Here is a 24,127-nt window from a genome sequence, read left to right on the forward strand (position 1 = left end):
TTATATATGGGTTAATTAGCGAGGTCTTTTAATGAAGAGGGAGAACAGCAGTGACTTAAGGCTTTGGAGCAGAGTCTTTGGGGCTTTTAGCACAAAGATGGCTAAAAATAAGGAGAACAAAGGGGAAAAGAAACCAAGTGAACACAGTGAATGGGACCTTTAGGAGCTGCAGGGAAAAGGCAGAAACTCCTGGCTTCATGAACCTTGCAGACATGGTAAATGTGATGCTCTCCTGCCCTCTCTGCTTTCCTTGCAGGGCTTCAGGCTGCTGAAGCTGGGAGCATTGCTTGGTTCCCGAGGGGAGAACGCAGGTTTGTGAAGGACAGCTCTGTGCTGTGCAATTAGAAGTGATGCTCTACAGAACTGGCTGACCCAGGAGGATACTCAAGTGCAATTGAACCCTAGGAGCCAGAAATGCCTCTGCTGCACATCTCTTTGCCATCGGCATGGGCACAGCATGATGCTGAGCCTGGCATCCCCCAGCCCCATTCTTCACCCTCTTTCTGTAATCAGAGTTTTACAAATCAGAAAATTGCACATTAATGCTTCGGTTTTATTCCTGTTCATCACCACCCAGCGCTGCTTGCTTATTATCTTAACTCCTCAGAACGATTTCTCCTCCCATCCCCACTGCTCACTTTATTCTTGATGGCTGCTCACGATGGTATTGAGCCAGCTGCGCCGTGGTTTGCAGCAGCACAGATTAACATTTCCACTTTAATTGCTGCCTGTCTGGGAAAATGCAGGCCAAGCTGTCATTCAAGCAATGCAATTGCACCATGGAAAGTCTTTTCATTTGCTGGTGCATCTGTTAAATGATTTCATATGCTACAGGAGGGGACAGCAAAGCTGAGACGACTCCTGGCGTGAGGAAGGGCAACATGTAAGGTGGGAGCTGATGGTTAAATATAGCTTGGGCTTACAAAATGCAGTGATTTAATTTGGAAGCTGGCAGCTTGGTGTACACACTGCCCAAGAAATAAGAATGGCTCCTGCGTGCAGCTCGAGAGCTTCAGGCTTTAAGATGTCAAATAAAGCATTAGCCAAATGCCATCATTTTAGAAACCTTGCATCAAAGTTTGCAGATGACACCAAGTTGGGAGAAAGGGTTGGCTTGTGTGAGGGTAGGGAAGTGCTGCAGAAGGATCTGGATGGGCTGATCAATGGCTGAAACCAACGGCCTCTTCTCCCAGGTAACAACAATAAGAAAGGTGATGCTGGGTTGTGCTGGGAGGTTCAGGTTGGATATTAGGAAATGCTTCTCTAAGAGAGGGATGATGCATTGGCACAGCTACACAGAGCTGTGGGGATGTGGACATGGTGGGATGGGTTGGGGTTGGACTTGTGCATCTTAGACATCTTTTCTAACCTTGATTCTGTGATTCTATTCTATGACCCTTCCCATCAGGGAAGACAACGCACCGCCGAAGCCAGCCTACTCTGTCCCTGTGTAACAACCAATGCAAGCAGGATGGTGAGCCAAAAGGACTGTGGTGTAAGCTCTTTTGCTGTGCTGAATTGCTCTTCATCTCCTAAGACCTGATGTGAGAAACTCTAGCACAATAGATGGGTAAATATGGGGCCAAGCACTCAGGGTCACAGCACTTCTCCAAATCTCGCTATAATTCTCCATTTCTCTCTGCAAGTGGGAAGCACTGCACCACTGCTGCCTTCCCCATCAATTGATGGGGCTTTTTAAAACATTTCCCAGGGCAATGAACCACACAGTGGACAGCAATGCATTTTTCTTTACTTCTCCAAACTGCAGCACACTGCAGAAATGAAGGTTTTTGCCTTTGCTGGGTGATCCCAAGTGCTTCCCAGCATCGAGGGAGCAAGATCACAGCAGTGGCTGCATTTCCCTTAACCTGTCCCAGTGTTTCCCAGCTCCTCCAGCCTCACTTTTGCTCTTTTTGTTAAATATCAATCTTCTCTCCCATTTTCCATTTTCACAGCCATGTTATGGAGGCTGATATGGAGACCCCTCCTGTATGGTCTCACACTGCTGCTTTCCTGCTCCAGGCACCTTCTCCTCTATTCTGTTTCCATGTTTTTACCCAGGCAGCTGCGGGCTCGGGGCTGAGCTGAGGCAGAGGCTCTGCCCCATCTGCAGCAGGCAAACACGGACTTTGTTCTCCAGCACTGAACTCCAACCGATCGCCTGGCGGAAATCTGCTCCATTTCTGTTCCATTTGGGGCTGCCGCTCACCCTCTGCTGCTGCAGGACACATCACTGCAGGATCACCCCCAGCTCTGCCAGCACTCTGGAAGTGCCAAGAGATCTGCCTGCAACACCATTAACAATTTTCCGGAGACCCCCGCAGAACCCACCGAATTAAACCCTCCTGCACAGAGCTCCGCCGTCGATCTCGGCAACAAAGGCGAGCAGCAGGCGCAGCAAAGGGTTAACTCCGGCTGTTCGTGTTTCTGCCTTCCCTCTTTCAGGCTGGGTTCCTGCCAGGAGGAAGCAGTTCAAGTTGAAGGCTGGTGGTGCGTGCAGCAGCATCGGGCGCATGTCTGCGCTCCCCAGCAGCCGGAGCAGGGAGGGTCTGGCAGGCAGCGAGCGGCCGCCCCGGGATGGCACAGGGCTCCGAGTGCCGAAACTCCCTCCTCTATTACTACAGCGTCAAATTCGCTCTGTCCACCTATGCCACTCTCTTCTCGGTAGGTGCTCGGGTTGCTTTGCTGTTTTTCCTCCTGTTGTCCCCCACGGTGCCACCCCCATGGGTTCAATTTCATGTTCCAGTGTCTAAATTTCCTCCTTCCAGGCATCAAATCTCTACTATAAAACCTGGTGCTGTGCTGTGTGTTTCGCAGAGTCCCTCATGCTTTGCATGAGCAGAAAAGAAAAAAAGGGTCCCAGCTGGTCCATAGTAAGGAAAACTGCAGCTTTTGATGGCTTTAAGAGCACCGTCCTCGGACAGCCCATCCCCAGAGCTGCTCCTGGAAATGCCCTGTGGCAGCGAGCTGTGTTTCAAAGCACTCAGCGAACACGGATTTAACACTTTGATCACTCAAGGGGTCACCGGGCAGCAGTGCTGTTCCCTTCACGTGGTTTGGTAGGGATGGAGCTGGAGCAGCTGGCAGAACCCATTGGCGTGGATGTGGCAGGGGTGGTTATTTGGACCAGGCTGGTTATTTTGAGAGGAAAAGTAACACTTGTTGTTAACCAGTTTCAAATCTTTGAGGCAGATGAGGTCGGGGTGAGGGTTCCCCTGCAGCTGGAAGGTGTAAGCACGTGTTGAGGCCCAGGAAATCAGCAGGAAATCCCCTCACCCGAGCTCTGTGCACCCCTGGTTAACAAATTCCACGTGAGCTTGGCTCCTTCCTGAGGTTAACCTTGCATAATCCAGTCCATAGTATTTACAGGTATTTCCCCCTGACAGCTAATTAATCATCTTTGCCCCATGCACTCTGGCTGCCTGGGTGTGTGTAGTGGCATGCATGCCTAATTGTTTCAGTGTAATTGAATGCACAAATATCTCTGGTGTTCCTAGGCAGGTTGAAGAGTAAATAGGGTTGCAAACAAAGCTTGAAAATGCCTCCCTCGCCCCTTATTGATTTGTTTGTTCTATCAGTGAGCTCATGGGAAGGCAGCTCTCACTCCTGGGATTGGTGAACTGCATCATCTCACGGTGCCAGAAGACTTGTGCTCACCTCTGAGTGTGAATGAGAGATTCATCACCACCCCCTGTCACTGGGGTTTTGTTTCCTGCAGGGGATCTGAGGTTTGCTTTCCTGGAAATGCCTTAAAGCAGCCGTAAGGATGAGGAGGAAGTGCTGTTTTGTTTTAATTCCAAGCTGCCCGACCATAGCTCTTGGCTGTGCTTTGCCAGTGCAGATTAGTGAGGGGATGTGCAATGCTATGCACTGATGGGTGGGTGCACAGTGAGACAGGGCAGTCTGTGGGGTACACAGCAGTGTGTGGCTGATCCAGCCTGCGAGCAAGAAGAGCCTCAGTAATTCCTCATTCACTGAGAAGTAGCTGCAAAAAGGTGATTTGGAATGGCTCTGACCCAGCTGCCTTTAACCAGGGATGTGTGTGCTCACTGAGGACCCCAGGGTGGTCCCTGTGCTGTCCATTGCTCCATTGAATCCACACGGATCTCACGGCCTTTCCAGCCCCCTGACCCACTTCTGGAGATGCACGCAGTGCCTCTGTGTCCATCCAGCAGCTCTCCCATCTCATTAACCAGATGTGATGGGGGGCTGTGTTTTGCTGCAGCCAAATGCGCTCGATAGTAATTACTGTGCAGACACGTCTTGTTGCTTTGAGTGAAGGCCTTGAAAATGTAGCACCTCCCATGGAGAAGCATTCAGAATAATTCACTGGGAAGGACTGAAGAGATTTGGAGGGGGAGGTGATGTGGTCTTCTATCCAGCCTGCAGGGAATTGGTTCAATGGAGAAAAGAACACCATTGGGTCCTTTCCAGCCTTTTTCTGTAATGAAAGTAAATACATATAGGTGGGAGAATCAGCAAAGGAGTGTAGGATAAACCAGAGAGTGGCTTGAAACCAAGTGGCATGGAGCCAATTGCCCAGAGGCTGGAGAGCTGTGTGTTGGGCTGGAGCTTCCTATGGAGCACTGCTGTGAGCCCATTACAGCCCATTGCACTACCTCCCATTTCCCCCTTGAGGGTTTCATCAACTCCCAGAGCTGCTGGAGACCTGGTCTACACTCCAAGAAAATAAGCAAAATAGGTCTGTTACCCTGCAGGTAGCTCTGTTTTTTTTTTTATTTTCTCTGCATTGCATCCGCCAGGCATTGGATATTTGTGCTTATGTGATGAGAGGCAGAAGGTGTGTGACAGCCAGCATGCCACAGGCCTCCTGGCTGCTTTTATACCATCAGATTTAACACCATTCATCGTCCTGGCTGCTTGTCGGAGGTGGAGTAGCTCTGTTTTCAATTTTATTTCAAACAGGAGCATTCTGTTTTTTCATGTCTGAATGCACTCAGTGTTCCCTCCCACCTCGGGAGGGATGGGGAGAGTGGAAACAAAAGGTAAAACCTATGAGTTAAGATAAAAACAGTTTAATAGGACAGAAAAGGAAGGAAATTGGTAAGCATCATGGTGTGTACTTACTACATCCTTTTTCAAGCAGAGGAATTCTTACTTCTAATGGATGAGCTACTGCTCTGTACTGGTGGGAAGGAAGATAGATTCTCTTTGAGTTGCTGAACCTCTTAGGAATGTTTCTTCACAGCCATCACACAGACAGAGGGAGGAAGGGAGATTTTCTTCGTGTTGATGAAGCAAGACAGCTATGTCATCCACCTTTGGCTTCTCTCTGTTTCCAGGCCATTTGTGCCAGTGAGTTGGGTGGTGGGCATCTGAATCTTGGGATGGCTGCTCATTGACCAGGTCAGCATCACACATCTCCTCCAGAACAGCTAGTTCCCTCTGGTACCAGGTACCTTTCTCCATGGATATTCATTTGTTTGGGAAACATACCAGGTCTTCCTTGAAGGGATATCTCCCCTTTGTGGCTGACAAGAGTTGCCTCCATAGGGTGAAAGTTTGTGTCCTTTTTCTGGTCTCTTTATCTGTTCAGTTCAGGCTAGCTATCCTGGTTCTGTCCCCTCAGCCCCTGTCCCCTCTGTCACATCACGAGAAGCTGAGTCCTTTGTTTAGCATAATCACTGCTCAGAAATAACTAAAACATCAGCATGTTATCAATGCTGTCCTCATCCTAAATCCAAAGCGCAGCACTGTCCAATCTACTAAGAAGAAAATTAACCCTATTCCAGCCTAAACTAGGACACATTACCTGTCTGCCCGGGTTTGAAACCACTGTTGTTGTGACTTTCGGTGTTCCTGAATGAGGAGAAATTAATGCCTGGCATTAGCACTGACTCATCTAATTAATGCTGATCACCCTGGGGTGAGCCATGCCTGCTGCTTGGCCCCTGCCAGGCTGCGAAGTTGCTCTGCTTTGGCAGAGATTCTGCCCTCAAAATCCCCCTGCTCTTTTTTTCTTTTTTCTTTTTCTTTTTTTGCCATCAGATAGAGCACTGTCTTTCTCCACAGCAGCAGTTTGATCCCACAGTTATTATGCAGAAATGGGATAATCATCCTCTCGTTAGTCAGTAAGTGAAGGTTTGCTTTTTCTCTTGGATACATTGCAGAGCATTCATTATAAGCAGCTGCTGGCTACCTCGGAGTTTGCACTGCATTAAGGTGATCACTGGGCAATTGGTGTGCAGCTACAGAGGATTTACTGGCAGACTTCATTATGTACCTTAGCACGTCATTGAGCGTGTGTGGTAGAAAGCAGTTGTGATGCCAGGAATCAGAAAGATCTGTGCTGGCTGAATTCATATGGCAAAAACAACCCCTCCAAGATGAACCCAGCGATGGAAACCAGAGCAGCCAGGCTTTGCAGGGGGTGGTGCAATCTCTTCCTGCTGCTTTCAGTGCATCAGTCTTCTTCAGCTGATGATCTCATTTGTGAAGTGCATGTTGCTGCACAGATCCTAGCAAAGGCTTTGACACTGCCAATTTGCTCCATAATCCACTGTTTCTCAGTAGAAACATTGCTTTTCAGGGAATTTTTTTCCCCAGCTATTTTTCATCAAAATCCCTTTGCCACCCTTCAGTTCCCTCTTGTCCTTAGGGCATCGATCCTCTCTCGTCCTTAGGAAACTCATCATATTCCTGGTTCCACTGCTAATTCCTTGCAATCTCCCATTGCTGGGAGAGGTTCTGGTATATCCATCCCTTCCCTCAGGGTGTATGTTGCTCTGTGAGGTGCCTGAAGGTGCTTTGAGTAGCAGCAACTCATTTTATTTCTAACTAGAAGTTCCAGCCTGCGGTGGCAACCCTTAGCAGAACAGGTTGCAGAATGCTGGGGGACTTCATAAGCCGAGGGCTGAGCAGAGAGAGATGAGAAATTCAGGCAGAGCAGCCGAGTTTTTGCTAATTCTAGTTCTTCTAGTTCACTTGTTAATCTTGGGTAAGAGAAAATTTAGAGGTGTGTGCACAGGGCTGTCTGGGGCTACGGTGATGCTGGGAGGAAGGACTCCTGCATGCCACATGCTTGAAATGTTTCAAGGAGCCGTTCAGCCCTGGGAAGGCTGTTGTTAAGCAATGCATCCTGAAAACCCTCCGTTTTCTCTCCCTTGGTAGCAGGTGAAGCCCAGTCTGTGTAAGATGCTTCATCTGTCCCTCCAGTGCCCAGCCCTCAGCCCCACTCCTGGGTTTCTTTTATATGTTTTCCGTGGTCTCTTCCCTAATTTGCATCACAGATCATTAATTAAAAAGGAGAAAGTGTTTCTGATTGGCATGCTGGAGGAACAGTGGAGATTACAAGCATGGTGTGCACATCTAACTCCTGGGACGTGCTGTAAGAGAGAAGCATTACATCAAGCCTCATCCCAACATGCCAAGCCGGTGCTTAAAATAAAGGATAAAGAAGAAAATGGATGAAAAACCCGTTAGGCCCACCTGTTTAGTTTCAACCAGCTGAACAATCTGCACATATCACAGATCTGGACTTGACTTTCTGGGAGATTTCAGTTTCTCTATAAGTGAGATGTAGCCTGGAAGTGGACAGTGATGGGTAAACATAAACTGAGTACAGTAACTCCACAAATAGAGTCCAACCAGAGTAGAGAAGAAAATAAATCATTCCAGAAGGGTTTGAGTGAACTCATTAAGGAGAAATGGAGCCTCTTGGAAAGGTAAAGCAATGGAAAAGGAGTGAGAAAAGGAGATTTTCTCCTTGTTGACTGAGGCTTTCGTGCAGTATTTTCCCACTGAGATTCAGGGTGGGGGAGCCGCAAAAAGCAGCAGGAAAATCACTTGGGATGCTCCTTGCTTTCCTCTCTGACCTTTCCAGGAGTCAGCTTCATGCTGGTTGTGCTAGGAATGGCTTCTGACAGCTCTGAGCACTTCAAATCTCTGTGTTGGCTTTCATCTCTATGAACCAAAGAGATGAAAAGAGCCCTTTTCAGAGCCCTGTTTTATCCTGGCACCCTTGGGCTCTCTTTTTCAATTAGGGCTGTTTTATTGGAGAGAGGGGAGGAAGATGGTCATAAATAATCCGTTGCTACATTTGATGATGTTTTTCATCCATGGCACAGTGATCGAGTGGCTTGCCGTGGGTTTTGGTACAAGGTGGTGCTTGAGGGAGGTGTTGGAGTGGAATGAGTAATTTGGGGGACTGGTCTGTGTGAGGGTGGGAGTTTGGGTGGATGGGCTGGCAGTATCGATATAGACAGGGTCTGTAAACCCAGGGCAAGGGTCAGTATTGAGTGGGATGGGGAAAGGAAAAACCTTGCAAAATGCAGCTCCTTTGTGAGGGAGATGTAGGACTGCCATGGAGGGAGATGGAACCCTCACAGAACCCCATTTCTATCAATCACCCTTTGGGTCTGACCCATCAGCTCACTCATCATGTTATGTTTTTATCTAGCAGTACACTGGACATTTTTTTCCTCTGGGACCTCTTCCACCTCCATCTTTTCCTCAGAGTTTCTGATTTTTCCCTTCGGCATCTGATGCACATCTCACACTTTCCTCGTAGATCATCGGCCTCGTGATCCTGTGCATTGGGATTTATGCCGAAGTGGAGAGGCAGAAGCACAAAACCTTGGAAGGGATGTTCCTTGCTCCAGCCATCATCCTGCTTCTGCTGGGCTTCACCATGTTCAGCGTCTCCTTCGTCGGCATGGTGGGGAGCCTCAGGGACAACCGGACACTTCTGAAGATAGTAAGGCTGGCGCTGCTGCCGGGTTGGTCTGGTTGGTTTCAAGGAGGAAAATTAACGTATCCTAATGAGTCATTACCATGAATTACAGTAAGGGTATGCCCCTTGATGCTTTTTGCTCAGCAGTGAAGCCAGTGGACAGTAATGGGGAGAAGTTACATGTACAGATTGCAGAGCTGGCACCCAGTTATCCATATCGTTGGGAAGCTGCTGCCTTCCTCCTGGGGCAGCAAGGATGCCAACAGAATCATAGAAAGGCTTGGATTGGAAGGGGCTCCAAGGATCATCAAGTTCCAACCCCCCTGCTATAGGCAGAGCCGCCAACCTGCAGATCTGGTGCTAGACCCCAGCAAGGAGCTTGAGGCTGCAGGTTATAAGCAAATGCCTGCAAATGGGGACGTACTCATCCATCATGCTCAGCCCAGGCTGTCATCCACTGACAAACTCGGTGACAGCTCAGTTGGTTTTTCAGCTGTGACCAATGCTCTCTCAGTGAGGAAGATGCTTTTGGATGAATATTCTGTGCTGGTCTACAGAGTCTTCCTGCTGGTGTCTGTGTGCCTTGCATGCTAATGACCCCCATAACAGCCTCCCCTCCCACTGATTTGAGCTGATTCGCTTATTAAAATCAAACACTGGGAAGCCAGCACTCCCTTCCACTGGCTTGCAATATTGCTTTTAAAAATTGCTCAGCATTTGCATCTCAAATTAATACAGATCAGGAAGCCCATATTGTCTTTGCTCCTGTGTTACTGGCTGAAAATATCAGTGCTTTCCAATATATCTTGTTTCATGCCACGTGTGGTCGGTGGTTGTTTGCACTGCATTGAGGAAGGGGGCTGGGATCGAAGCTGCTCTCTATTGCAGTGTGATATCATGTGCTCTGTTGGAGAGCTCTGAATGAGTCACCTCCTGACTCTGTGTTTGAAGGAGTCTCTAAATTAGTGGCCAGATCAGTGCTGTCCAGGTATTTAAACTGTGGTATTTAAGTAGCCCCAATAGCTAGCTTGCTAAAAATAATAATAATTTTTAATTAATTTTATCTTTCTTTGTGAATTCCGCGTTATCCCAGTAGGCATTTGCCTGGGCTGACTTATATCTCTAGAACATAACCCTCTTTCTGTTGTCTGTCCAAACAACAGGAAAAGCTCTGTGTTTCTTTATGACATAAACCCAGATGACATTTTTCTGCCAAAGCTGAAGTTCTGTTGCTTGTCGAGTAAATTACATCTTCTTTTTTCCTCCATCTCACTTTTCAACTACATGGCATTGTGTTCATCCTCTGGAGGATTATTCCAAAGAAGGATAATTACTTCAAATTTCTGATAATATTATCCTTCCTCTGCTAATACTTCCTTAAGTTTCACAGCTAATACTCTTTTTCTTTGGCTGACTTTAGAAGTGGGAAATTGACACATCAGAGGGTAGGAACTGTCATCCTTGTAGCAACCAGGGCCTACAGAAACCCAAGCTCATTAACTGCATTTCACAGCTTGTCAGTCAAATCAATTCTGTAGTGTCACAGCTGAGAAAAAAGTAATCCTGCCCATTTGGGTTGCTTTTGTCTCCCTTTAGATATAACCAGCTTCACGCCTGCTGTGTGGAATAAATAAAGTAAAGCATGTGCAAGTTATCAAGCCCAACAACCCTTGCAGCTCTTTTGGCTAGGATGTAAGAAGGGGGGTGTTGACTTTGTGTGTTGAAATACATTGTGATTTTGTTTTTTTAGGGTTACTCAAGGCTCCTTGGTCAACTGTTGTTGGCTGCAGAGTGGCACAAATGGCCCAAAGTCACATCAATGATCCCTTTTCTAGCAGCAAATAGGGGAAATGATATTTCTAGTAATGAATCAAACCTAGTTCCCTGTCTTTGAGCTGAAACGCTGTTTCCTCTACAGATCTATTCAGCTTGATGAGCATCAGCACAAAGAAGATAACAACAGCCTTTCCCAGTGGAGGTGCACTTTACCCAGCAGAAGCTCTTCATACCATTAGCTTACAACAGTTCCCTAGTGAGACTGGAAAGACCATTGATGCTAGTACAGTTTTATGGCACTGAATTACTTAGTGCCTTTTTGTGCTTTCACCAGCTCATATCAGCAAAAGCATGTTGGCCAGCCCTGGAACTCTCCATTGTTTTTATGTTGGAACTGTGCATTAGTGTTTCTATCCATCATTCAGAAGTGAGTGCTCAGGCCATGAATCTGTAGGAAGTTTCCAGCTGCTCGATTTGGAGGGGCTCCTTTCAATTCTTCCTTGGTTGCATCAGAGAAGACGTGGTCTCCCATGCACCAACCCATCCAGGGTCGCTTTCCTTTTGCAGGAATGGTTTCACACCATTTTTCTTTCAAGTTTCTCCAGGCAGAGCCTTGAAAAGACATTATTTCTTAGTGAACTTTGCAGTCAATTGACCTTGGTGGGGAATTTGATGTTGCAGGGACCACGGGGAAGGGAGCTCATCCCTGGGCTCCAAAAGCAGGCTCAGGGCAGACCCTGGAGAATGTACAAAAAGACAGAATAAAATTGTGTGTATTGATATTTATGGAAACACAGTGCATGATCCCCAAAGAAATCACACGTAGAGATGTATTGTAGCTGGCTTGAACACATGTTCCTGCCATTTCCTGGGACCACACACTCACAGTGATGAGCAAAAAAATTGCTTTGAACTTAAAATCACTGATAAAAATTGAATTGCCTCTACATCCAAAAATATGCCTTGCTCATTCAGAGAGCAGTAAGTTCTTCTCTATTTAGCAGAAAATATTTCTGTGCTCCATGAAAACCCATCAGCTTGCACCTGAATAGAAACACTGACACACAATTCCAATGTGAGCACCATGGAGGGGTCCAGGGTTGGCCAACATGTTGGGAAGACTTGCACTTAAAAGTGGGTTAGGAGCTTCTGCTTGGCCATCAAGTTTTCATTTGCTGTTCCAGGCTTGAATAATCAGAAACTGTCTGATAAAGACAGCCTACTTCTGTTCTCAGGAAGTTCAGAACGGTTTAGCAAATTGATTTAAAATCAGTATTACTCTTGCTCAGCTAGATGGCTGTGGGAACTGAGTTGGTTTGGTGTAAGATCTGGAAATGCCAGGGGAAAGGCTGCTCCCTGCATCTCTTCCCTGCTGGGAAAAGCCCAGCTGCTGCAGATTTGCATTTGTTCTATGCAGAGCAAGAGAGAAACAAAAGCTCAAGTAGGAGCAGAAATCCAACTTGCCTCCCTTCTTTTTGGTGAGCCTTTTGGGTCCCTCTTTTTCTGTCTTGTGTTTGCCCACACTGATCACACAGGGCAGGATTTGACTTTGGGTCTGCAGCAAGAGATCGGCTGCTGTGTTCACTCTTGTGGACTCCTGCAAGTTATATGTATATATCTATGTGTGTGTGTGTATATATATATGTATAAATACAGATATATTTGTTGATCCATATGCTGTTTCCAAGTGTAAGCAGTGCCAAGATGTGAAAAGCAAACAGGCAACCGCTTGCAGCTTTGACTTTTATTTAATTTGCTTTTTCTTTTTCCTTATTATTTTTCCTCTGAGGCCAGGACACGACTTCCAAAGCAGGGCTTGGAGTGTGTCTTTTCCTTCTGCAGCTTCTGATTGCACGTGTAAATAGGGAGATTAAATGCTAGCAAATGTCTCCTTTTCAGGTTTGGAGAGGGGAGTGAATTTGGAGAGGGAGCAAACTCTGGGAAGTGGGTGGCAATCACAGAGCTATTGTGTGAGTGGAGAATTGTCCTCCCAGCAAGACAAATTCCCCCTCGAAGACAGTCAGATACTACAGTGATTTGAAGCTTTGTGGCCCTCACTGTTGCTGAACAAAAGCAATCAGAGGGGCACGTGTGTGAAGGAGCATTCTGACATCTGAGCGGGGCTGAGCAGCTGGTTTTGTTCCCAAGCAGATGGAAAAAAAGGGCAAAAATGACACAGAAAATCTCTGTTGCAGCGAAGCCCTGCAGAGCATCCCTCTGCCACATCGCCAGCACTAATTCATTACCAACAGCAGCCACTTCAACCAGCTCTAAGGCAGCAGATGTGAAAACATCAGTGAATGGCAACTTCCACTTGTTTTTTTCCACATCTGGAAGCACTACATAAAGCAATTTAAAAGAAGTAGTGCTTGTGGGTGCACTGCTTGCACTCCCAACTCCTCACATACTTGATTCAGGCTAATTCCACAAGATTCCATGGTTCTCAGTTGGGGCAAAGCATTTGTGTGGGGTACGTGGTTCAACCATTAACCATGGGATGCTCAGCTCCAGGCCAGCAAAAAGAAGCAGTCCCTTGAATATCTGCTGTATAGAAGCACTCCTGAGGGCTGCACACACTGTCCCTGTGCTATGCTGGGTTAGGTTTGGGGTTTAGGGATAGGGTCAGAGTTAGGGGTTAAGGTTACATTTAGGATTAGAGCTAGGACTGGAGTTGGGATTAGGATTAAGGTTTGGGTTGGGGTTAGGGTTAGAGTTTAGGGATAGGTTTGGGGTTAGGGTTGGGTTTTAGGATCTAGGGTTTAAGGTTAGGGTTTGGGGTTAAGGTTAGGGTATAAGCAAAGCAAAAGGTTTGTTCCTTCTGCCTTGGCCATGGCAAGAGACCCTGCTGCTTGCTTTGTCCCATTGGATGCTGTTTCAAGCAGGGCTGAAATGCTGCCACAAATGAGAAATGCTGCCACACAGCTGCATCCAGTGTTGCAACTGCTGGTGCAAGCAGGTCACCAGGACTTTGTCCTCCTTTTTCTCCCTGTAGGTTGAAAGTTAACTGGAGCATCACTGCAGTCTCCTATTGCTCTTTGCAGCCTGGGGTCTGTCTTTGCTTCCTAGGGTTCAAAGCTTGCTGCTCCTCGGGGTGCAGACTTTGCATCAGCAGGGAAAGCTCCCTCTGGATACTTCAATATCAGCAGCTTTCAGTGGTGTTGGTCAAAACCCCCAAAAGGCAATTCCTGGTAATCAGCACGCAAATAGAGCCCACTGGAGAAAGTAATGAAGAAACTCCTTCCCACAGAGGTTTGTTTGGGGATCTACATACATTTCCTTGCTAAGCCCACTGATTATACAGTGCTCTGATTAGAGGCTCTCTAAGCAAAACCACCACTGGCTTGATTTTTCTGCTTTGCTGCATAGGAGGTGGGGATAAATGAGTGAGCCTGAGGTTTGCGTAGCAGTGAGTGTTCAGGATTTCAGGGGAGCTGAGCCCATCACCAGCCCTGGAGCAAATGCTTGGGGTGAAAGGAGCACAGCCTGGATGAGATGAGGTGGGACAGGATTTGGGGCTGAGCTGCTCTGTGATCTGGGCTCATCCGCTGCACTCTCAGCAGTGGGGCAGATCTGCCAACTTTCCAACACAACAATCCCAGGAAAATATATAGTCAGAAAAAGCTTTGCAAGGGCCTCCCAGCCTTCTTAATTAGTTCTCCTTTGAATCCTTTTTTTTTTTTTTTTGCATTATCATTATTACAATCATTATAATTTCATTTGACTGAGACAAAGCAGGAACCCCAGGGCAGCAAGAGGAACTTTCTGCAGGCAGTAGTGGCTGATCTCCTTCTTTATGGGTTAGTCACCACTTGATTGGGGCTCTTTAATCACTGCGATGTGCTTTCAATGGGGATTTGCTTGGCCCAGGTTTGACTCCGGAGGAAACGAGTGAGCTGGAGCCCTGCAGGAGTGAATGATTCCTTTGCCACACTGATTATTTCCACTTTCACATTCAATTTCTTGCTGTGTCTCCATTCGCTGTCATTCTAGGAGTGGTTCGGGATGGTTTTGCAAGCAACAAAAGGCATGCTTTATCCCTCCCAGGGCTCTTATGTTGAGCATCACCAGCAAACTCCCAGCACGTTGTGTTCTTTTACTTGGTGCTTGCTCCGTTTTGTTTCTCGTGCAGGTTTCTTTCTTTTTTAATCTCATCCCTGTGTCAGCAACTGCAATAACAACAGCCCTCCTTGCAGTGAATCAGTGGGGCTTCATAAAACCCTCCTTTTGTGTGTTTTTTTAGGGGGGCATGAGCATGTTGTAGCTCTGCCTGGTGCACTGCAACATCTGTCTTGGTCTCTGGATGGGAGTGGAGGGTTGTAGAATCATAGAATGGCCTGGGTTGAAAAGGACCACAGTGATCATCTGGTTCCAACCCCTGCTGTGTGCAGGTCGCCAACCAGCAGCCCAGGCTGCCCAGAGCCACATCCAGCCTGGCCTTGAATGCCTGCAGGGATGGGGCATCCACAGCCTCCTTGGGCAACCTGTTCCTGTTCCAGGTCACAGGACTTTTGCCAAGATGGAGGTGATGGCAATCTGGTAGAGGCTGAAAGTCTGTAAAAACCCAAATGAGGGAAAGAAATGCTTTTCTGATAGGTGTGGGGAGCAGAGAGGGGCATATTTGGTCTTGAGAGCTGGCATCTACAGGACAGGGTGCAGGCAGGGCTGCATATCTGTTGGGTGGGGAAGGACCAAGCTGTGTGCTTGGGGCTCTTGGGTCATCCCAGCCAACTATTTACAAGGCTGCCAGACCTCTGGGAGTTGAAAACAGATTTCTTGGTCATTCAGATGATGAAGCATAAAGGAAATGTGTATTTCAACTCAAAGCTTGGCAAATGCACGTGTGAAACCCAGTGAAGTGGATGGGCAGAGGGGCAGGAGAGGCAAATTGCATGTCCTGTAACTAAAACACCACAGTGCATGAAGCAGCATCCCAGGCACCACAGTGACAGAGGGGGTTATTGCTGTTTTTCTATAGAAGAAGGTGCTCTGTAGTCTCAGAAGAAATAACCACTTCCCTCTCCAGATGTCCAAAACCAAAGGATTGCTTTGCTGCAGACTCCTGTGTGTGTAACCCCTCCCTCCCAGGTTGTGATTCACAGGAAGAGAAGGTAAATTGCATGAGTTTCTTTTCATCTTGGCAACAATTCCAGGTTTTCCATCCCTTGCCAACCTGTTGCTGGTGTTAGCAGATCCCAACCCTTTTCCTGTATAGGCTTCAGTGGGCTGCCTGAGCTCCTTCCCTTGGGAAGCAAGTATAGAAATGGACAAAAATAAGATATGGTGACATATTTTTGTGAATGCATAACAGTTCCATTCCAGTGGGAGGCTTAATGGTGCTCACAACAAGGATAAAACATTCCATGAGGATGCTTGTATTAAATAAACCTCTCTCGTGCCTCAGGTTGGACGTTAGGAAAAACTTATCTGAAAGAGAAAGCTGGATTGAGTGGTGTCACCATCCCTGCAGGTGTTCAAGAGACATTTAGATGGGCCTTGACATTACTGAGGGAAACACTGGTGATGGGTGGATGGCTGGACTGGGTGGTCTTGGAGGTCCTTTCTACCCCTAATGGTTCTATGGTTCTATTCTATATGGCTCCAGGAGCTCTCTCCCATCCTTGTGGCTGCATCCTTTCCCTTCCACATCCCTGGCAAACAGAGCATTCCTTTATCATCCCAAATGCCATTCATGTCACCTCAGCAGATTTGAGCCTCTTGTGGCCATGAGAGTGCTGAGAGCTCAGCAGCAGGGAGCAATGCTCTGCCTCCACCCACGGCTGCAGGCACTTTGCATAGGCTGGAATCCCTGCATGGTTTATTCACCCCGAGGCATCCAACCTTCCAGAAATACCCACCCATCCCTGACCCATAGCAATCCTTTCTGCCCAGGGTGTGTTTAAGCTGCAAATTGGAGATGGCTGCGTGATGCCCGTGCTCTGGAAACGAAACACTTTCAGCTTTGCACTCCTCTATGAATCCATCCCACATCTAGAAGTGCTTGCTGTGCACCAACCAAGGATTTCAGGTGATCTTTAAGCTTCTGGGAGAGCAAACTTTGCAGCAAAACATCCCACCTGACACAAGGAGATGGTAGAAAGAGCGCTGGGAGGCTACCTGGGAAGCACAGCTCCAGGTGTATGCAAAGCGATGAGCTTCGTTAAGGGCAGCTGACTGCAGCAAGTGTTAATTTAATGACAACTGAGAATCTTTTCCCTTTGCCAGACATCTTGAGCAAGATAAATTGGCAGTTGAGGGTTTTTTAAGGCTATTTTTTCTTTGTGAAGTGTTTTGCTTCACGCTCTGCAGCTCCTCAGCGCGCTGCTTTTGCTTTGCGATTTATTTTTTTTTTTCACTTTATGATTTTTTTTTTTTTTCCAGCTTGCTGCAAACCTACAGGAATTCAAGGCAGGATTAGATGCTACTTAGGGTCGGTTTTTGCTCAGTCACTGTGCAGCTGGAGCCTTTTTAAGAAAAGTAAAATGCTGTTTTATTCATGCCTGGTCTGGCAGGTAGCAAAGGCTGCGATGCGTTCGTAAGAAGGGTGATTGCAGACATTGACAACGTTTTTGCTCCTACACACGTGTTCCTATTACTGATGGTTGCTGCAGTCCTTGAGAAAGCAACAACAAAAGGCACTTTCTGCTTTGTCAGTGCAGTCAGTGAAGGGTCTGCCTGCTCCATTCAGCCACTGCTTGGTTTTCATTCAGGCTGAACGCCTGCAAAGCTGGAGATGGGGTTTGTAGCTGCTTTCCTTGCCAGCCTTCTGTACGTGATAAGGGAAACGTTGCATGGTGTCCAGGGCAGCTGGGGCATAACCTGCATGACCCCCAGGTTTGCACTTTGCCTCTTGGAAGGATTGGCAATCAGCCTCTGCCAGCTTCTCCCTTTCTGTGTCTGTCTTTCTGACACAGAAGTTGCACTTTTCATTCATTTTCATCCATTCACCCGCTGCTCTCATGGAAGCAAAGGGCTTTAATAGCTGTGAACCTCATCTGATGAAGTATTTGAAAGCAGTCATTTTTCTAAACAGCCAGGTACAGCTGACATCCCCTGGACTTATCCAAAATATGGCCACGTTTGTCCATAAACCAGGCAAGACTCCTGGACATGAAATATTAACCTTGATTTCAATATGCATGGAGCAGGCTGGATTACATTACGTGAATCTTGCTTTTTATGCCTTGACTTGACAAGCTGTGCAGCAGAAACAGACCACAAGAATGAGATGGAGTGGGAGACAAAGAAATCGGTGTGCAGCACTCAATGGCCAAAACATGAGGAAGACTCAACTGCATCACCCCGGGCTTCCTGCTGACTCACATTCCTTTTCCATCGGGTTTGATGCGTGCTGTGTTGTCTCTGACTGTGGGATAATGGTTGTTTGGTTACAGGATTCCCCGCCTAATTAAACTTGGCCCATTAGAAGCTGATTTAGCTGATGGGAAAAGCAGTGCTGCTTCTCCAGTGGGACTGCACTGGTTGGCTGTTAGCAAACAAGCATGGTGCACAACTCAGCCAGGGGTGGTTAATGAGAACCCTGCAGTTTGGGGTTTGCACACCAAGCAGGCTGCTGCTGCAGGGGTGCTTTGGTCTCACTGAGCTTGGGAAATAATTTCTGGGCACACGGATCCGTGCAATGTCTGCTTCATAACAAGGCTCTGCTAATAAACCAGTGGCCAAAGTGAATATCATGGTAATAATTTACCTCCACTCGCTTTATTTTTTATTTTTTTCCATTTTTGTTTTGGATTTTTAGCTGGTTACCATGGTAACTTTCACCTTCCTTTTACTGGTGAGTCTCCAGAGCCACAGAGGAAGGTAATGTTGGGGAGATCGATGCATGTGAGCCAAACAGAGCTTTGCTGTCCATCCTCTGCAAAGTTGGGTGCAGTCCCAGATGGGATCTCTCACACAGGACTGAGGCTTTAGGAGTTGGGCTGCTGGAATAACAAACCTCCCAGCTGAAGTTGTTTGCTTCATCAGGGCACCAATTTCCAGATCAAGTTTTTTTTGCCACCATCAGTCTGTCAGAGATGTAGTTACTGCCCTGCTCTGGGGAAGGAGAACTTTCCATTGGATGCCTGGCCTGGAAACATCAATGTTCAGCCAAGGACTGGCATTCCATCATAATAGATGTTGGCATTTCTCTGCACATCTATATCCACTCAGAGGAAATACTTTCTTCCACTGCATCCATTTTGCCTGTTTCCCCACGCAGAATTTAGCCATCCAAATTACATTTGGTTTCTTTTTTGATCCATCCTTCCTTCCTGCCATTCATTCTACCGGATAGCAAATTTAGGACTGATATCTTTGGAGGAGATTTGGAGCTCCCTGGGGAGATCGTAATGAAATGATCTGATTTCTAAGTGTCTCTGAGCATCCTTTGGTTTCCAGCTCTCTCTCATCACAGCTAACTGCTGGCAGCGGACACAGCCTGGCTTGCAGCAGGGCTAATCCTCCTCTGTCTCTTTCCAGTTCTTTTGGGTCCTTCTGGTGATCTTCATCACAGAGCTGCTGCTGATATTCATTGAAATCATCTTTGAAAACAAGGTGAGTGCCATCAGGAGGCTGGAGGAGCTGCTCCTTGGCTTAGCACAGTGACAAGCTGCAGCCCTATGCATGTTGGGGGGAAATTTCCTTCTCACCTTGTGTATATATCTGCCTATGAGCTAAGAATGGAAGATGTTGGTTGTTCTTGTTCTTCTCAGGCTGCACCTTGCACTCCAGAGCTCCTACCATGCAGCAGCTCCCATACAGACTCCCAGCCAAAAATTCTTGTGCTTCTCATCAAGCTCCTTGTCTCAATTACATTAACTGCTGGCTTGTGTGCAAGGACAGGTTTGAGTTATAGCTGAACCAGCAAGACTGGTAAATACTTCCAATGGAAATATTCCTGGCTGCCCAGCTTCTGCTGAAGAAACCACACTGTATTCAGTTTTATTTTACTATTGTAATCAATCATACAATTAAATATCAAATCTCAGCCTCTGCTGGATGGAGGGATGTGCAAGCCAGGAGAACAACATCCAAAATATGTACATAAGGGCTCTAAACATCAATTCACTTTTGTAGAGACAAATTGATGCTTTCAAGCCTTCAAAGGCTTATGGGCTGGGGCTGGGTTTGGAATTCAGGCGCTTGGTGAGACCCAAAGTGGAAGGGGAGGAGAATGAATGGATGCTGCAGCCAGCTCTGTCCAGCAGCTCTCCAAAAACCTGGGTGTCAGGGCACCAGTGGAGAGATGTGATTCTATAAGGAAAATCAGAGCACTTGAGTCCTTCCCACGTAAAGGAAATCAATATGTGCTGGCACAGCACGTGCTGGCTGTATTTTCATAGAACATGTTACAAAATTGCTGACTTTGCTCCTTCTCTCCACCTTTGTTCCCCTGTACTGATGATGCTCAGCACCGCCCTGTGCAGCAGGAGAGGGGATCACAGCTTTGCAGGAAAACTCAGGGGATGAATCAAACCATTAGTGCATAAATCATCCCTTAATTTAAATCTAATGTGTAATTTGGAAATCAAACAGCGGGGCGGAGAGAAAAGAGACCCAACAAGTGATGAACCACCCGACCTAAAATTGTGAGGAGGCACAAATGTGCATTTGGGGCAATGCTTGTCAAGCTAGTCATGGAGATTTGATTGGGTTTTGTATTAAATAAGTAGGGGGAGCTGACGAGGAATGAGCACAGTGGTCTTGCTCTGCTGAGTATTGTAGTGCACTCTGTTGATATGCAGATGGTTTGGGGGATTATAACACGTTTGGTGTCCTCTCTGCAGCGTTATCTCCAGCTCTTGGAGCTGAGATCTCATTTGGGATGCTGTCCCCATCTTGGGATCGTATGGGAAGATGATGGGATTGCAGGGTGAGCCCATCTGGGGAGGAAAGAAACAGGGAGCAGCAGAACTCGGGCATTGCCTGTTGGAATGCCATGGAGCAATGTTTGAATCAGTGTTCACAGGAGTGGTTTCTGAGAAGCTTTTTCTGTTCTTCTACCTGATCCCTCACTGTCGACAGGCTTTGTTTCCCACTCTGACATGCCTTCATTTTCTTCTTTTTTCTTCTCTTCCCCATCTTCATCTCCCTGCTCCCAGTTCACCCAACCCCTAATTTTCATGTCAGACTGAATTATGAAGAACAATGTTCTTTTTCTCCTCTCATCCCTCACTTCTAACTCAGAAAACGTTCCCTTTTCCTCCATTAGCATTTCTGCCTGGCCCTTTTTCAGGAGCAAAGTGGCAAACCCACGCCAGGCTTGGCATAGCACATTTGGAGGCTCTGCTCCCAGCTCACAAATAATCTTCCCATGCATCTGTGAAATGCATTTTCCATTTGGTTAGCATTTAATTTGAAGCATCAAAGCTCCCTTAGAGATACAGGCAGCTCACAGAGCCACATTGCTGCTCCATGGGCACGGCTGCATCACTGGAAGGTTTGTTGGGATTGCTGGTGATTGAGGGCTCTGATGAGGACTCTGCTCCCATGTGCAGCCCATCTGAGGTGCTGTTGGCTATCAGAGGCTGTTTTGCCTCTTCCAGATGCAGAGCACCCCCACCAGGGGTTAAAGCTACGTCAGAGATGAGGTTGGAGGTCTATAGGGAGCTGTCAAGAAGTCGTCACCCTAATAATTCAATTGGATATGCGGCACACAGAAAAACTCAGGTGGGTGAAGGATGGTGGGTGCAACTATGAGAGCTCAAAAATGATGAGTTATGCCCCAAAAGGATTGGGACAGCACACAAGTTAGATTCTTTTTCTAGTAACAGCCAGCAAAGCTTGCTATGAAAAGATTTCTCTGCGTGATTTTCATAGTTTGTGATATTTTGCTGTTGTCTGTTCCAAGTGTGAGATGTGTTTATGTTTCTCCTGTCCCCAGATGAATGCAGTTTTGCACTCTAACATTCAAGAGGGCATTCGGCACTATTATGACGACCTTGACTTCAAGAACATCTTGGATTTTGTCCAAGAAAAGGTTTGGCTTTGGAGGAAGGGTGGCACAGGGGGGGAGGGGGCTCATGGAGTTTTACAAGCATGCAGTGCTGTGAATGGGAAGCATAAGGAGTGGTTCACTCTGTGCCTCACTGAAGGAGAAGCACACTGGTGGCTCAGATTTGATTTTCCATCAGCCAGAACCCACACAGATCCCTTTCCCCAGGCCTCTCATCCTCCAGTCTGCACACGTATCTGTCCCAGCTGCAGAATTCGCCACTGCCCGTGTTAACCTTCATGCAATTGCCTTCTTGTTTTTGGCAAGCACCTTCTCCTGGTGTGTGCTATGAAAACATCCTTCAGTTCTATGCTGTGGCGTGGACAAGGAGATATCACCAAGATATTTGTATTTCCCAGAGCCAATAGAAAATCAGCTCCCAATTCCTGAAAGATCTTTGGTCATTATCCCAAGCTGCAGGGGAACAGCTGGAAGACGTGTAAAAGCCTCTCCAAGACTGCAGCAACCCCCAGGTGGGCTGCCTTAGATAACTATTTTTGAGACGTGTCATTGAGCCAGGCAAGCACTTGATGGGAAAACTGCCAAGAATTTCTTTTCTCCTGGTAGCTGGGAGGAAAGAAGAGTCCCTGGCTTTCCACGGGCAGCACTGTGACTTGCAAGAGCAGTGCTCATCTGCACCCAGTCCTGTTTTGGGGCTTGGCCATTCTGTGAAGCTTCTTTAATTGTGTGGCTGTGCATCTATTAAGCATGGCACCTAATGCTTAGAGGCTGCCATGGCTTGGCAGCATCCGTCTCCTGTTCTCAGGCCAACCTTCAGATTGATAAACTGCTCTCCTTGCAACTATCACTTCTTTTTGAACCAAACTTATTGTGTGCCTTGGCTGCTGTTGCCTCATATTTCATGCACTGTGTAGCTTTTTTGAGATTTCTGCTGATCATGCACTGTATCAAATTAAAATGTCTTCCTTGTCCCTATTTCCTGCTGTTCCTCCCCTCCGTCTCAAAAAACCCGAGGTAGGTGTGCTTCAGAGCAACGATCATAGAATCATAGAATCCTTAGAGTTGGAAGGGACCTTTAAGGGTCATCAAGTCCAACTCCCCTGCAGTGCACAGGGATGTGGAGCATCCCTCCAAATGAACTGAACATCCAAACAGGGAGGAATCAGTCCCTGACACGGGACCTCTCAGACACAGCCCCTAAGTTACACACAGGATTGAGGCAGGTGGTTGAGTTGTATTGCCAGTAGTGGGTTATGGACAAAACTCTGCCATGCTAACCCTCCTCCATGAAGCCATTCTCATGCAATATGTGCATTCAGCAGACAGCTCACTAACCTTCTGTAAGGGTCTGACTTGAAGTCATTACCCAGTCATTAGTTGGCTCTAATTTATTCTTTGTTTTCCAGCATTGGTAAGGAAACAGTTCATGGGAATTTGGGGAATATAGTTTTGCTCCTGTTTTGATGGAATGTATTTGGTATGTCCGTTGCAAGTCTTATTGCAAGAGGGGAAATGCTGGGCTCAAAGCTTTTGGTGAATGTTTTGAGGGAAAACAGTGGGGGAAAAACGAAAGCTTGAGATCTAGGAGAGAAAAGAGGAAGAAATCGCAGTGAAATTGCACGCTCAGAGCTTCATTGTGGGGAAAGGAGCCAGGCTTCGCCACCACAGCTGCATTCTGATTAATGTTTCTTTGTAATAAATTGGAGCATCACAGATATGTGAATTTTACCTCTAGCTTTGAAGGAGCCCATGAAGCTCCTTTGATGTAGCTGAAATTGATAGCAGATGGTGCCCTCCATGTTCCCCTCTCTGTAAATACCCACCTCTGACTCCTGCAGCCATCATTACTGAACCAAATGCATCAGTAAGACCGGGAGCCCTCTGAAGATCTCGAGGCTTAAGAGATCTCAGGGAAGATCTTTATCTTTCTAAAGCTTGGCTCCAGCCTCTCTGGGAGGATGCTGTAATTTGGTCTTCTCTGAACGGAAGATAAATGGACGCTGCCACGAACCACCAGAAAGTACAGGTTGGAGCCATCCTCAGTGCGCCTTGGCAAGGAGTGGGGACAAGATCTTTGCAGGAAGGTTTCTGTGTCTCCAACCAAGCAAGGCTCAGGCACTTATTGTATGATGTCAGCCCCTGTTTATGGTGTTTTCCTGTTGACCTCTTCACTTGACTGTTTTATTAAGGTTTTCTCTGGGAGATACTCATCTCAGAGTCTCTCTCTGTACTCAGAAGTTGTGGCCACTTCTGGCATTGCTGAAAAGTCTTTGCACGTTTTCTGTTCCAGCAAGAAAAGGAGCTTTGCAAGAATCTCACTGCTGTGAGCTCGTGTTAGCACAGCATTTGCAAAACAGGAACCAGCAGTGCTATCAGTGATTGAAAGGCACCATCCCATCACGCCAAGGACAGGAGCAGGGAGAAGCAATGCAGAAGCATAACTGCTTTCAAGAGACAAGAAATGGCAGCATTCTGGCAGCTCGACAGCCCTTGGGTTCCATAAAACACAGCTGAGCTGCTGATGGTGTTCTCATAAAGGATGGGGGGGGGCCCTATGGGGCTTTTCAGGACCTGAGCATCTTGGGATGATGAAAACGTGTAGCCAGCATGGAAGGATTGCACCCAGACTTGGTGTATTTTGCAGTCAAAACACAAGCTCAGAGCACCCTGTTACCACTTCTTTCTTACCCTTGCCATTTGCTGTG

General features: G+C 47.1%; 1 protein-coding gene across 2 annotated transcripts in view; it reads left to right on the plus strand.

Annotated features, from left to right (window-relative positions):
• The first annotated feature begins 1,848 nt into the window (after positions 1 to 1,848).
• LOC100538523 (tetraspanin-15-like) overlaps positions 1,849 to 24,127 on the plus strand; it is a 37,902-nt gene continuing 15,623 nt past the window's right edge. Inside the window, exons 1-4 of one of the 2 annotated variants that reach the window (XM_010723158.3) lie at positions 1,857 to 2,664; positions 8,531 to 8,716; positions 18,947 to 19,021; positions 21,351 to 21,446. In XM_010723158.3, coding sequence (XP_010721460.1) covers positions 2,578 to 2,664; positions 8,531 to 8,716; positions 18,947 to 19,021; positions 21,351 to 21,446 — 444 coding nt within the window. In that variant the 5' untranslated portion in view covers positions 1,857 to 2,577. Of the gene's footprint in view, positions 2,665 to 8,530; positions 8,717 to 18,946; positions 19,022 to 21,350; positions 21,447 to 24,127 lie in introns of both variants that reach the window. The other variant, XM_010723159.3, reaches the window with a different exon arrangement.

Source organism: Meleagris gallopavo, chromosome 24 (genome assembly GCF_000146605.3).
Source record: "Meleagris gallopavo isolate NT-WF06-2002-E0010 breed Aviagen turkey brand Nicholas breeding stock chromosome 24, Turkey_5.1, whole genome shotgun sequence".
NCBI lineage: Eukaryota > Metazoa > Chordata > Aves > Galliformes > Phasianidae > Meleagris > Meleagris gallopavo.